General features: G+C 39.0%; 1 protein-coding gene and 1 pseudogene across 1 annotated transcript; both read right to left on the bottom strand.

Moving 5' to 3' along the window:
* Positions 1-274: 274 nt before the first annotated feature.
* Positions 275-4,034, bottom strand: LOC107867870. Its single transcript, XM_047411578.1, has 5 exons — positions 2,772-4,034; positions 2,615-2,691; positions 807-1,058; positions 534-636; positions 275-370 (listed from the first exon to the last, which is right to left on the bottom strand). Exons 1-5 carry the CDS (start codon positions 4,032-4,034, stop codon positions 275-277), a joined length of 1,791 nt encoding a protein of 596 aa, XP_047267534.1.
* A 4,400-nt stretch (positions 4,035-8,434) lies between these two features.
* On the bottom strand, positions 8,435-12,199 carry LOC107855529 (annotated as a pseudogene).
* Positions 12,200-14,243: the final 2,044 nt, after the last annotated feature.

Consider the following 14,243-nt stretch of genomic DNA (forward strand, 5'->3'; position numbering starts at 1 on the left):
TCTCCACCTTTCAAGCATATGATCCTATAATCCAGGTTTTTATGGTCAACATAGAAGAGCCATACAACATCATAATTTCGTTGGTTTTCGCTTTTGATAAAACAACCAAGAAAGGGAACTATAGAGATGGAATGTATGTTGAATGATGTCAACGTCTCACCTGCAATGTTTCTCTAATCAATGAAAGGGAGAAACCGGAGTACTGCATATTAAGCTCGGTTTGATTGCGCATAATTCTGATTAGCAAAGGATGCGGTTAGCTTGGAAGCTTTTATCAGAATGTCGCCTCTGCATTAAGAGGCAAGAACAGAGCAGGCTGAAGATCATGCAAACACCTCCCAGCTTCCTTTACAAGAACTTCAGTGTGGCTCTACAGAAAATGAAATATAAAAGACAACAAATAAAAAGAGAAGCACAAAACAGGAATGAATTTATCAGTGAAAGCATCTGGTACCTCGATCCAAGTTAAAGCTCAGCACGCCAGATTTTGCAGAGGCAGTTCCCTGGTGGCCTGGATTCTATGGCCATTCAACCGCCTCAATAAGGACAAAAGGAAGCTCCATTAACTTGTTAGGATCCGGCTTCCAAGCATATCGGTCTTCTTTAAGCAATTTTCTTACATGCACTGACGAGAGCCTTGTCAAAACATCATTCTACAGCAATTGTTCAGTTGGCGATATCCTAACATATGTCCAGGTCAACACAATGAAGCTCAACTCCAGTTTCGTTTCCAAGGAAAACTCTTCAAGTTAGTTCAAGGTTTATTCCTTTTCATGACTTTCCAAGATTTCTTCTTCCTTTTCCACCTTAACAGTGCCATCTTGTCACATTTCAACTTTCGATATTCTTGGCGATGCTTTAGCCAGGAAGAGTAGTCCTTTCCTTGCTTGCACTCGATAAAATCAGCTAAGTCATCAAAATCAGGGACCTGTCCATCTTGCAGTCTGCACTTAAGAAATATCTTCCCATTGGCAGTTTCCTCTGTCTCCTCTTCAATTGCTTCAACATCTTCTTTATTACAAAGCTCAGGGGTGCTTATCGCTGAGCTACCTCCCTTCCTTCTATGTTTATCAGTTAGAGAATAAGGTAAGCATGAGGGGTAAAGGAGGGAGGTGACAGGTAAGCATGAATAAGATAACTATGAAGTATAAAATCATAACCTGCAACAGCTAGAACTTCAGTTTTTAAAAGTAAAAATAGAAGCACCAGAAGTTCAGTACAAATTTCCGAAAGGCTAAACAACTCCTAGACAGGCACAGGAATAAAGTACAAGTGTTAACATGACTAGCATATTGCCTCAACTACTAGGTATCTCCTATACAGGTTTTTTCTTTCCATTGTGGCCTACCTTTTGCCAAGTCTGCATGGATCCCAAGAAATTGTAGGTTCTTCGACAATTTTCTTCCAAGTGATTGTAGGTCTACCTCATCCCTCTTAACACTTAAAGACTGGTGCATCTACGACCGATGCAGGACGACTATACGTGTGTTACTTTAACTTTCTTGCAAATGTGGTCATTTCTTATCTTATCTAATCTTGTATGACCGCATATTCATCTTAGCATTTGTATCTCTACGCAACTCATCTTGTTGGATTTCTAGGACTTAAGCAGCCCAACGTTCACTCCCATATAACATCCAGTATAATACCAGCTTGGTGTCATAATACCAGACAAAAAAGTACAGCCAGATGTACAAAATATAATTCAACCTAAAATATGCCATCAGTTTAATATTGTTGTAGTGTTGGAGCTACATTTTACCTTGAAGTCCCACTATTTCTATGTTTATTGGGCAAATATCCCATGGGATTAAGTTGTTTCTAGGTAACACGACTTTTGAGAAAGCTAATTCCATGTTACATGATCTAAATATCACTTGAAAATTTATCTCTCATCTAAATTTGTGTTTTCCTTGGTTAATTGGCTTTTCACTTGATAGTTCTAGCTCTTATACAAAGATAACTCCCAAGAAAGTAAATTTGAATAAACGATATCTAGACCAAGATAATTATAATCCTAACAAATAAAAGTTTCAAAAATTAAAAGAAAAATTTCAGCATATGTTTGTTGCCAGAAAAGATTATCTGCTTGCAAAAATAGATCAAACCATATTAAAGCCAACACACCAACACTTTTAAAGTATTATCAGTTTTCTAATGAGAACAATAGAAAATAATGTTAGGAAAATAAATTGCTTTGTTTTGTAAGTGTCAGAGAAAATAAGGAGTTTGATCAACATAAAAGTTAGATAAAAGGCAGGATCTAGTGAGTTCTCTACATTAGATCTACCTAATGCATAATATGTCCATAAACCTTAGGCCCGAGAGAGGGACTTAAACGTCAATTTAACTTTTTATGTTGAGGTAATATAGGTAATTTAACTTACAACAAAAGTCAAGAAGAAGGCTTATAAGCTAGTCAGTCCGCATGGAAGCTTGAGAGTATATTTGAAGAATGTGAGAATTCAAAACACATGGTACATACATGGGTCTTCATACCAACAAAGTTAGCCATATTTCATGCAAATGCAGACTTAATACAAGAAAGTGGAAGCAAGCAAACATATGGCCTCAAGTTCATAAATGATACATGGTAATGGTACTATATCAGTACCTTGAACTTGAACACAGGGTCCTTGCCTTCTGAAACTTTGATGCAACCACAAAGCTAGATCTCTTGTCGACTACAGCCTGTATTAATAACTAACAGCTTGAAATACAGTAATATAAGCCATATATTCTTTCAAGAGGAAAAAGGAATTAAACCTGACCTCCTGGATTCTAACAGCAGATAATCCAGATGAAGAGGAGCCTGGAATTGGATCAACTAGTGACTGGAGTATATCCAAATTACCTTCTTCAAAGATGAATAGATTCAGGACAGCTATAATAGTAAACAAGCAGCCCTTTGCCAAACAATCAAGCCTCTTACAGAAACTGAATGAAAGCAATCCTGAAAAATGCATAAACATCATCTTGGAAACTTTATGCTTCTCAGAATCTATTTCATCCATCTGGCGTAACAAATTTTGGACTGAACTGTATATGCTGAGCTCTCTAAAACAGTCAATTATTCCCAAGATAGAATTGTGTTCCCCACAGGATGAAAAATCTTTCAAAGTTCTTGGACAACCAGAATTCAAGTTGCATCTGAGGGACCAGACAACTTGTAACAAGGAAGAGCTCATTAACTTCAGTGTAGAAACCAGAAGACAAATATCTTCCAGACTTGCATCCACAATTGCATTCTCCTCGAAACTGTCAGAAGCTCTTATAATTAGGCAACTTAAGGTGGACACAATCTCATCTTGGCAGGATTTGTCTAGAAGATACCGACTCTCTTCTACATATGTTACACAAGAACTTATCAGGTCAGATTTCATTTCAAAAAAAAGTTTAAGAAAGTGAGTTTGCGATGAATCCTCAAACTTCAAAATTAAATTATTGATCTCCTTTCTTGTGCTTGCTAATATACACAACTCAAAAAGAGGATGAACGTCCTTCCCTTCTGCACTTTTGGTAGAAGAACGACTAACAAATGAAGACTGGCAGTCAATTTGCAACAGGGACATATGCTTCATGTACAAAGCTACTGATTTTTCAAACAGAGAGAGAAAGAAGTTGAGAGGTCTATGATTTTTCTCAAGGTTTTGCATATCCACCAGCAAAAAGGTGGCCTCATAAATCATTGAAATCAATTGGACTTGCATTAGTTTGGGGACAGACAAAATGATGGGGTTGAGAAGCAACGATATGGCCGCAGTCAGACTCAATTCATGAGCTTTCAGTGAGGATTTGAAATATTCATTGTTTACCAAGAATAATCTGTAAAGATGATCTCCAGACCTATGTTCATCAGACCATGATATTAAGAAGTACCTAGACAATACTTCCATTACTATTCCTATATCTCCCTGACCAGACTGAGGTGTAAATAACATTTCAGCAGAAGAAGCTAGAGAATCAATAAGCTTAAAGTACTGTCTCAACTGTCCATGCACCAGAAGCTCATCCACAAAAACCTGCATATGCATTTCCCATAGTAAGGGCAAATTAAGCAGATTGTCCTAAGCGGAGTACACAACATGTGGCGACGTCAACAGTAAATTACAAGATGTACAACACAGAAAAATAAAGAGAGATAACTAGAAAATTTAACAAAGACTGATGGATGCCACTGATACTGAAACAAGATATCTTATAGATTAAATGAAGTTGCTGGTAATACTTGTACCTCATACACTCCAAAAAGAAATAGATATCTAGAGGCGAAGAACTTCACTTAAGAAACACTGAGAAAGTCCATGACTGTTTAAGAAGTTGTGTATCATACGCACGTTGACTTTGATAGAGTTAAAGTTTTGATGAATGATTTTGTGATTCATTTGCAGGAAGTTAAGGAAAAGGAGAACCAGTCGCAACTCTCATTCAGTACTCAAAAAGGAAGAAAAGCATCTCTAAACACATTACAGAATGTTGTGCATAATTCATGGGTTTTGTCCAAATATATCAAGAGGCATTCCACAAAAAGATCTGCTACTATAAATTGGCCGAAGAAAATCTCCTCAGAAGTACTATCAAAAGGCATATCATTCCAGGAAAGGAGAAAGATCTGTTGCATTAAATGGTGTGCTTAAATCATGTAAAGGCCGCATCTCCCTCTTGTATATATAATGTCTTAGATAGATTTTCCTTTGTAGTCTTTGCTTATTTTTAGAAATTGAATATTCCGTATTCAATTTCCTAAAAAGAAAAATCCTTTGGGTTGACGTGTAACTTCCAACGGATAGTAGTAGTCCCATCACTACTATATAAGCATTGGAAGACAAAGGAAGAGACATACACTTGTCTCAACCTTCTCTAGTTCGTTGCTCTACTTTACTCAAGCATTGTATTCTCTTAAAGGTTTACTGTGTACTTAAAGAGAGGAGAGAAACACGTAGTTCGTGAGGCATTGTATCTGATACGAGCCAAACGGTCATCATAGCTCTTGACGACATCATTCGAAGTCAATACATGAAGAGTCAAGCTTTGGTTACATTAAGGGCACGAGAACATACATGGAAGGGCCGATTTGAGCACACCATAGAGCAATCCCTTGTGTGGAAGGTTGCTTGGGGCTTGCCTTTGATGCCCACCCGAGAGCACAAGAAGAACCCACAGTTTTGGAGCCTTGAAGAGCTTAAACACTCCAAGGCCGCCCCTCCTCATTAAGGGTGTTTTGGACAGCTCATCATGTGATGTCCAACACTCCATGGCCACCCCTCGTCATTAAGGGTATCTTGGTCATTTTATTATTTAATAAGCTAGGCTATAAATACACTCTTATTGGGTCATTTTCTTTTTAGTTTTTTATGATGGATATTTGAAGAACATTGAAAGTCTTCTCTCTTTGAGAGTGTAGTTAAAGGGCTTGGAATAGCCATTTAGTGTACGGCTTGGAAAAGTCATTATTGACATTTGCTTAGAAATGGTAGTTGTAAGCGGAGTTGATTCCCTTAGCGGTCACCGTAAGAAGATTGGTGTTTGTTGTTGCGAGTTTAAGGGTCTTATCGTTTGATACACAATTCGATGCTTCATTCTTCGTAACTTCTGATGTCATGTGTGTTCTTGTTGCATCGTGTGTTCTTGTTTCTTGTTTCTTATTCTCGGTTTGTCGTGTTACTGCCATAGCTTGTGTTTCTTGTTGTCTTGAGTTCGTGGATGTTTTGCGTGTTCCGTAGTCGTATCCTTATCATTTGGTATCAGAGCAAGGATTGATTTCGTTCCTACGAGATCAATCTTGGGCTTGTTAACTTGAAAATAAAAAAGTGTTGAAAACCAAAAATTTCACAAAAAGAATTATGTCCACGTTTTTGTGCTTTGGCTGAAACTTGAGGCCTAGTTTTCTTGTGTTTTTTGTGTGTTTTGTTGTTTCTAGGGTTAGAGTCTTCTTCACTAACACTTATGGAGTCTAAATCTAAATTTTGAGTCATTTCCGAGTTGTTCTTGAATTTTGGAAGATTGTTGTTGAGGGCTTGAGCTTGAGCCGTGTGTTGTTATTGTTTGTGGTTGAGATTTGGTCTTGAAATTGTGGTATTGTTGTTTGCGAGTCCATGTATGGTTGAAAAATTCAAAAATAATTCAATTTGGAGGTCATTTGCTTAAGGTGCACTTTGAGTGTTCTTGTTGTTCTCACCATATTCATATATTGTTGAACCAAGAACATTCAAAATAGTGTTGTTTGATCTTAAAGAGTGAAGAAAGAAGGTGTGGTCTTTTGTTTGTCTTGAAAACATTTCCAAAATAACACAAAAGAAGAAAGGAAACAAAAGGCTTTCAAAAAGTCTTGTTACCAAAAAGGAGGGATATTCCAAGACCTACAAAAAAGGAAATGAGACAAAGACTTTCAAAAGGTTGTCTTGTCAAAAGGGTGCAAGAAAGTCAAAGTCTCTACAATTGTGAAAAAAGGCTCCAAAGTCTTGTTTGCCCCTACCAAAACTGAATTTCCACATCTTCCAAATTAAATTTGACCAATTCAAATTGCCAACAAGAAAAAAATATGCCACATCACCCAAACCACCACGTCACCAAACTGCTACGTCATCAACGCCCAAAATACTTTGAAGCTCAAATTTAAATTCTAAGTTTCTTTTCTTTGTTTCGTTAGTTTCATTTCTTGATTCTAATACTAATTAGCAACTAGTAATCACCTACTAGATTGTGGATTAGTTTTGAATCCGTTTTCATCATGTATTCGTTATTCGTGTGCTTTTCTAGTTTTTAATTCGTCGTAATTTTTTGTTTCAAGTTCATTATTGTAGGCGAATCAAGGTTGAGGAGGTCAAAGAGGCTATTCGCAGGATGCGTCGGGGTAGGGCAACGAGGCCTAACGAGATTCCAGTGGATTTTTGGAGGTGGAGTACGATGATCCCATTATATAAGAACAAGGGAGATATCCAGAGTTGCAACAACTATAGAGGTATTAAGCTGTTGAGTCATACTATGAAGGTTTGGGAAAGGGTGGTTGAGTTGCGGCTGAGAAGGATCGTGACTATCTCTGAGAATCAGTTTGGTTTCATACCTGGTCGCTCGACTACTAAGGCCATTCACCTTGTGAGGAGATTAGTGGAGCAGTTTCGGGAGAGGAAGAAGGATTTGCACATGGTGTTTATTGATCTAGAGAAGGCATATGACAGAGTATCTAGGGAAATTCTGTGGAGGTGTTTAGAGGCTAGAGGGATGCCCATGGCGTACACTAGGTCGATTCAAGACATGTATGATGGCGCGAAGACTCGTGTGAGGACGGTAGGTGGAGATTCGGAGCCTTTTCCGATTTTGACAGGTTTGTACCAAGGATCGACTCTTAGCCCTTTTTCATTCGCCTTGGTGATGGATGTTTTGATGCGGCATATTCAAGGGAAGGTGCCTTGGTGTATGTTCTTTGCTGATGATGTGGTTCTGATTGAAGAGACTCGGGGAGGAGTCAATGATAAGTTAGAGATTTGGAGACAGACTCTAAGTCTAAAGGATTTCGATTGAGCAGGACCAAGACGGAGTACTTAGAGTATAAGTTTAGTGATTTGTCGCAAGAGGCTGATGTGGTTGTGAAGCTGGACTCTCAGGCCATTCAGAAGAGAGAGAGTTTCAAGTATTTGGGGTTATGATTCAAGGCAATGGTAAGATTGATGAGGATGTCACCATCGTATTGCGGCAGGGTGGTTGAAATGGAGGCTCGCTTCGGGAGTTTTATGTGATAAGAAGATACCCCTGAAGATTAAAGGTAAGTTCTACAGAGTGGCAATCCGACCGGCTATGTTGTATGGAGCGGAGTGTTGGCCAGTTAAGAACTCCCACATCCAAAAGTTAAAGGTGGCGGAGATGATGATGACGGGATAGATGTGAGGACATACCAGAAAAGATAGAGTAAGGAATGAGATTATTCGAGAGAAGGTAGGAGTGGCTTCGGTGGAGGAAAAGATGCGAGAAGTGAGGTTTCAATGGTTTGGTCACGTGATAAGGAGGGGCTCTGATGCTCCAGTGCGGAGGTGTGAGACACTAGCTATGGATGGTTTTAGGCGGGGTAGAGGTAGGTCGAAGAAATATTGGAGGGAGGTGATGATATAGAGCAGTTACAGCTTACGGAGGACATGACCCTTGATAGGAAGGTGTGGAGGACGCGAACTAGGGTAGAGGGTTAGGGGGCGATTTAGGATAGAGGGTAGAGGATCCTTGATAGACGTGTCTGATGTTTCTTGTTCGTGGTGTTGAGTGTTGTCTTTGATTTAGGATAGATAATTTTTTTGTATTATCCTGTGGCTAGCGGTGTTAGTTTAATTTTCATATTGTACGAGTTTATATGCATATATGTTTTGTGTTTGTTATACTGTTGTCGGTCTTGAGCCGAGGGTCTATCCGAAACAGCCTCTCTACTTCATCTGAGGTAGTGGTATAGTCTGCGTACTCTCTACCCTCCCCAGACACCACTATGTGGGAATACACTGGGTATGTTGTTGTTGTAGTTGAAGTCCGTAAGCTGAATTTTTTGTTTTTGTGTCTTGGGTCTGTTGGTTTAAAACCTTTAAAGGAAAATAACGCAGGAATTCAATGGTCAAAAGTTAGCCGCTGAAACAGAGATGGGAGTTTATAGAGAGAATACGCAGCGCAGTTGATTTTCTCTTGTAAAGCCATCTCTATTGATCATCAAATTAGCAACTTAAATAGTTGCTATTACAACTAAAAATAGGACAAAGAAACAACTTATTTCTACCAAAATTAAAATAACTAATTAGTTTCCTACCAAAGATAGGACTCTTAATTTAACTAGGATTGTACGTAAAAAAAATTGTTGGAGAAAACAGAAAAAAACAACTGCATTCTTAAAGCAACTTTCAACACCCTTCTTGCTTTATGAAATGCAACCACCAATTCATTGCCTTAGCAGCTCTATTGCAAGGAGTGACATCTGATCCTTGATTTGTCATATCAACTTCCACTGTTGGTTTACCAGATTCTTTTCCATTGGCATCTTGTATCAACACATCTCCTTCACTCATATCTACTGCATGACATTTTTCTCCATTAGAACATCGCTTTGGCGGTTCCAATTTCTCAACCCCATTGCAGGAAACATCAATCATGTTGCTTTTAGATTCAATTCCAAGTGGTTCTCCGATCATCTTCGATGAGGATGGAGATTCTTTGGACACTTTCTGACTCATAATTGTGTCCCAGCGAGAAGAATGACGCTGGCAATGACGAGCATTTTCCCTATAAGAGTCATAACTGTCAGTGCTATAGGCTACTTGTCGTTCTGCTGGTGAGTTATAGGCAACTTGTCGAAATAAACCAGACGAAGGGGGAAAGGAGTTTCCTATGATCCCAGCCAAGTGGGGATTGGGGATGTGCGACAAATATTTCCTTGTCAAGGCCAAGATTTACAAGAGCCCTGTATACACCCTGCATTGCCGGGAGGAGGTAAGACTTTAGCTGCATATCAGTTTCCATCAAGACCTCGTTACCAACAATAATTCAAGTGATTTTAGTCTGAGTATGGTAAGGTTGAACATGTTGTTCAATCCAAGCCTGAGCTTGTTGTGGATCAGCCATCCTCTGTAGGTACTCATTACCAAGTCCAATAACGAATTCAACATCTGTGTTCGCAAACACACTTAACACATTTGGATCAGCGTCATAGAATTTTACTCTCGTAACATTGAGAGAACTGAGAAGATACGAGACTCGCGAGGGTGTTGGCAGATTATTGGCAATTTAACCATAGTTAATTCCAATTCCAAGGCTGGGAGTGCTGGCAAATAAATCTGTAAGAGAAAGAAGAAGGAGAAAGGGCTTGAAGAAGATGGCCATTCTCCTTTTTGCCGGCCTAGCTAGTTGAACCTCACCCTTACCACACCTCTCTGCATGTCTTTTGGCAGAGACAAGAGAGCTCATAGACTGCATAAGATATGACAACTCATTCTTCAGTAAATTCATTTTACCTTTGCCAACTTTAGCTTTTTCCTCTTGGGAAGCCGAATTAGGCATAATGTTATCTACTGAACTGAAAACCCCTTGCACATCACCTCGCAACCTATCAGTATCAACTATCAAACTAAAATCCTTAGAGTCGAAAGTAAAATCAGAACTTGAACTTTCTGTTTTAACAGACTCATCCTTATTTGGATTATCAGGATTAAAGTCATCATCTTCTGAGTCTTCAGAAGAAAGCCCCAAGATCCCATCATTTTTCGGAGGGGCTTCTGCCAAGTCTTCAGAGAGTAAAAATTAGATTCATCAGAACTGGCCTCAGCTTCGGAATCATTTTTTTCTATATCCGGATTTTCAGGGTTGTAGTCATCATCCTCCGAGTCATCCGATGGAAGTCCAAAAATATCATCTAGCTTCTCCCCGAACGCAGCAGCAGCTTCCTTGGGATATACTTTCTCCAAGCTGTCAGTGGCAGAAAAGTCTGTTCCTTGAAGATCATTAAGCAAGTCAATGCAGTCAACTTTGCAATCGCAACTAGGACAAAGCTAGCCTTCATCATCAGGTGGAATGTCTTCTTTTAGCATAGGTGGCTCCACACACAACTGGTGAAATCCACGCTCTTCTTCCAATGGATTTAATGAGAAACTTCTACCTCTCATTTTGATTTTAAATAGGTCTTGTCCAGCTGCTTCCTTGATCAAGCAGTGTTTATCTTCGAAATACAATTTGAAACCTTTTTCTAATAATTGACCAACACTTAACAAGTTCTGGTCCAAATCGGGTACATAAAGAACATCAGAAATTGTTTTAGTGCCCGATTGTGTATCAATTGTAATGGTTCCCATTCCTTTTGCTGGAATATAACCACCATGGCCGATTCTAACTTTTGTAACTTTAGTAGGCCTCAAATCTTTAAAAATATCTTTATCGCAAGTCATATGATTTGAGCATCCGTTATCAATCAGCCACGACTCGCTTGAGAAACTGCTTGTAAAACATGATGAGACAAAGAGTTGATCTTCTTCCTGTTCATCAACAACTCGAGCCTCTACATCTTGCTGTTGAGTTTTGTTCTTGCAGATGATTGCTCCATGCCCAAGCCGATTGCACTTAGTGCACTTAGCATCAGGCCTCTCCCAACACTTGAAAGGTGCATGTCCGAGCTTCCCGCAATGCTTACAAGGAGGGTAGTTTCTTTTGAAACCACTTGTTTTGTTTTTGTTGTTGACCGTTGCACCTTCTTCATCAGTTGGTTGGTACTTCTTATTCTTCTTCTTCTTAGAACGTCCATCATCGTGATGCTTGGCTGGTAAGGCACCTTCGACAGCTCCTCCTTGTCTCATAACACGTCGCTGCTCTTGCGTTTGAAAAGCACTTAAGAGCTCTGCAAGTGTGATCTTAGACAAGTCCTTAGTATTTTCTAAGGTTGTTATGGTAGCCTCAAATCTTTCAGGTACCGTTACTGGGATTTTTTCAACGATCCTTGAATCATTGAAAGTGGAACCCAACAATCTGATGCGATTTGCTAAATTAAGAAGTCTGTCAGAGTACTCCATTATGGTTTCACTTTCTTTCATTCTTTGCAGTTCAAACTCACGTACCAGATTCATCACTTGCATCCCTCGAATCCTTTCATTTCCTTCATACTCAGTCTTGAGATAATCCCATACCTCTTTGGCTGATTGCAGAGACATGATACGAGTTACGATATTAGATGAAACTGCAGTAAATAAGCATGCCATTGCCTTTGATTTCCTAGTTTTTCTCTACTTGTGAGTTTTAATCTGCACCACCGTGGGATTATCAAGCAAGGGAGCTATCTCGTATTCATCTTCAATAGTTTCCCAGAGATCCAAAGCTTGCAGATATATCTACATTCTAACTGCCCAGATTTGATAACTTTCTCCATCGAAAGTTGGTGGTGCCATTGAAGAAAAATTTATTTCTCCGTTCATGGTATCCACTGAATCAGATTGATGCAAACACTCACAGGTCCCTTAAGATTAAAGCTCTGATACCAATTGTTGGTTTAAAACCTTTAAAGGAAAATAACGCAAGAATTTAATAGTCAAAAGTTGGCCGCTGAAACAGAGATGGGAGTTTAAAGAAGAGAATACGAAGAGCAGTTGATTTTCTCTTGTAAAGCAATCTCTATTGATCATCAAATTAGCAACTTAAATAGTTGCTAATACAACTAAAAATAGGACAAAGAAACAACATATTTCTACCAAAATTAAAATAACTAATTAGTTTCCTACCAAAGATAGGACTCCTAATTTAACTAGGATTGTACGTAAAAAAACTGCTGAGAAAAAAGAAAAAAACAGTTGCATTCTTAAAGCAACTTTCAACAGAGTCGATCAAACAAGAATCTATTCCTGCCGCTAAGTAGGATTGACATCTTATTGACTACCGGAGTATAAGCAACTTTCAATATTCATCGCTCCAATTATGAAGATCACAAAGGTAAGTGCATACGAGTGTTGGTGAGGATCTTTTACCATTAATCTTGTTTGTTCATTTTGTAGGTACGAGGTGTTATAAGGGGAATATGTCTTCGATAGCCATGGATTATTGTGACTACAACATGGGAGACTATGATAGTAGTGAGAATTTTTATGGCTATGAAGTTCTTGGAGATTACGAGGGCTATGAAAATAGCCATGATCAAGGCACGGCAGATTTAAGGATTACGGGTTTGAGGGGGAAAATGAGGTGAATATAGTGTCTAGTGCTTATGGTGAATATGGAGATGATGGTGCATTGTGATGGGTTTTATGATGAAAATGGGACGTATAGGAAGTCCTGCACTACCCAAGCCGAACCTAGAATTGGAGTTAGGTATAACCCGTTCATTTGCAAAGCTTATGAGAGTTATGGGGAGAGTGCACATGTGGAGTGTGAAAATTCATACTCTTCACATGTGGTGCGAATGGTTATACTAGCTATACTGGAGGTTGTCCCGTGAGAAGAAGAAGGCATGCATCTCCAAAGCCGAAGGGTACTCATGTGCCTTACAATATTGATCCAAGAAGGAGTGTTCACTCCGGAAAGGTGATCATTTGTGGGGTACCGGTTGCCTCATTGTGCTAAATGATAGGTGTTATAGAAACTACATCGTTCCATCCATGGTTGATTATTTGGGGTTGTTTCGAGAACCTTTACTTGTTCCATATTACTTGGAGGAGTTTAAGGTTACCGAGAGGGTGACGGTTGTTTTCTCCCCATTTGAATACCATGAGGAGGTGTGGTGCGATATTTTTCCCTTAACATACGGTCATGTATGCCTGGGTGCCGATTAGTTTGCACAACATAAAGTTCCAAATGTGCAAAATTGGCCGAATGTTGTAAGAGACCGATAGGGAAATCATCTCATGACGTCCATTCTGCCCAAGCCAGAAAGAGAAGTGCTCACTCTAATTCGAATGAAAATGAAAGACAAAAGATTGAGAGGAGTAAGGGTGTGCAAGATGGCAATCCGAGAGTAGAAAAAGGAGAGGTTGTGAGGAGTGAAGTGAGAGGATTGCCATCAAACCGTGCTAACTTTGTTTGTACTTTTATTTCTAAGGACATTTGTGTATGCACCACATGGCAAGCGGAGGAAAGCAAGTGCTAAAGGAGAAGACTCGCTTTGAAGACTTGACCAAGGAAACCTTAGTTGCTGCCCAAGCTTTTGAAGGACCTTCACACCACAGTAAAGAAGAACATACTCAAGAATATCAAGGTAAAATAGTTGTCTTACACTTTTGTGCATGTGAATGATGATTGTGTGACTAGTAGTCCATTGAGTGTGAGTAATAGCTTTCTTATTTGTGAGTCTATTGATTCTTTGCCTCTTGATGATGATGTATGTGTTGTGAGTGAGGATACAATAGTTGATCCTATTGATGACTGAATTGAATCTTCATGTAAGATCGATTTGTGTCCATCTAGTGTTGAAGCCATTATGTTGAACGAAAGTACATCGTTTTATAAAATTTGTGTTGATCAACTTGTGTATGAAAATTGCCCACCACTTGAGATTATGTATGTTGTAATTAATAGAACTCGAGTGAGTGAAGAATTTGAAAATGTTGATCAAAATGATAGGAGTGAACCCGTGAGCTTGTCCTTTGATAAAGATTCTAATGTTTGTTTGGCTCGTAGGGATAATCATGTGCTTGAAGCATCTTTGAAACTCGATAATGACCTTATAGAGAGTGAACTTGCTTGTTCCAAATCTGCCTACGGGATAGATCGTTCTCTCTTTAGGTATAATATCTTGTTTGAAGATGATA

The sequence above is a fragment of the Capsicum annuum genome, chromosome 4, assembly GCF_002878395.1.
Source record: "Capsicum annuum cultivar UCD-10X-F1 chromosome 4, UCD10Xv1.1, whole genome shotgun sequence".
In the NCBI taxonomy this organism is placed as follows: Eukaryota; Viridiplantae; Streptophyta; class Magnoliopsida; order Solanales; family Solanaceae; genus Capsicum; species Capsicum annuum.

Excerpts from the sequence above, each read along its gene's own strand:
- LOC107867870 (XM_047411578.1), bottom strand. The coding sequence starts at position 4,034 with ATGCATATGCAGGTTTTTGTGGATGAGCTTCTGGTGCATGGACAGTTG. Across the intron at positions 1,059-2,614 it reads ACCCTGTGTTCAAGTTCAAG|GAAGGGAGGTAGCTCAGCGA; the intron begins GTACTGATATAG and ends TAAACATAGAAG. Across the intron at positions 371-533 it reads CTTTTGTCCTTATTGAGGCG|AGCCACACTGAAGTTCTTGT; the intron begins GTTGAATGGCCA and ends CATTTTCTGTAG.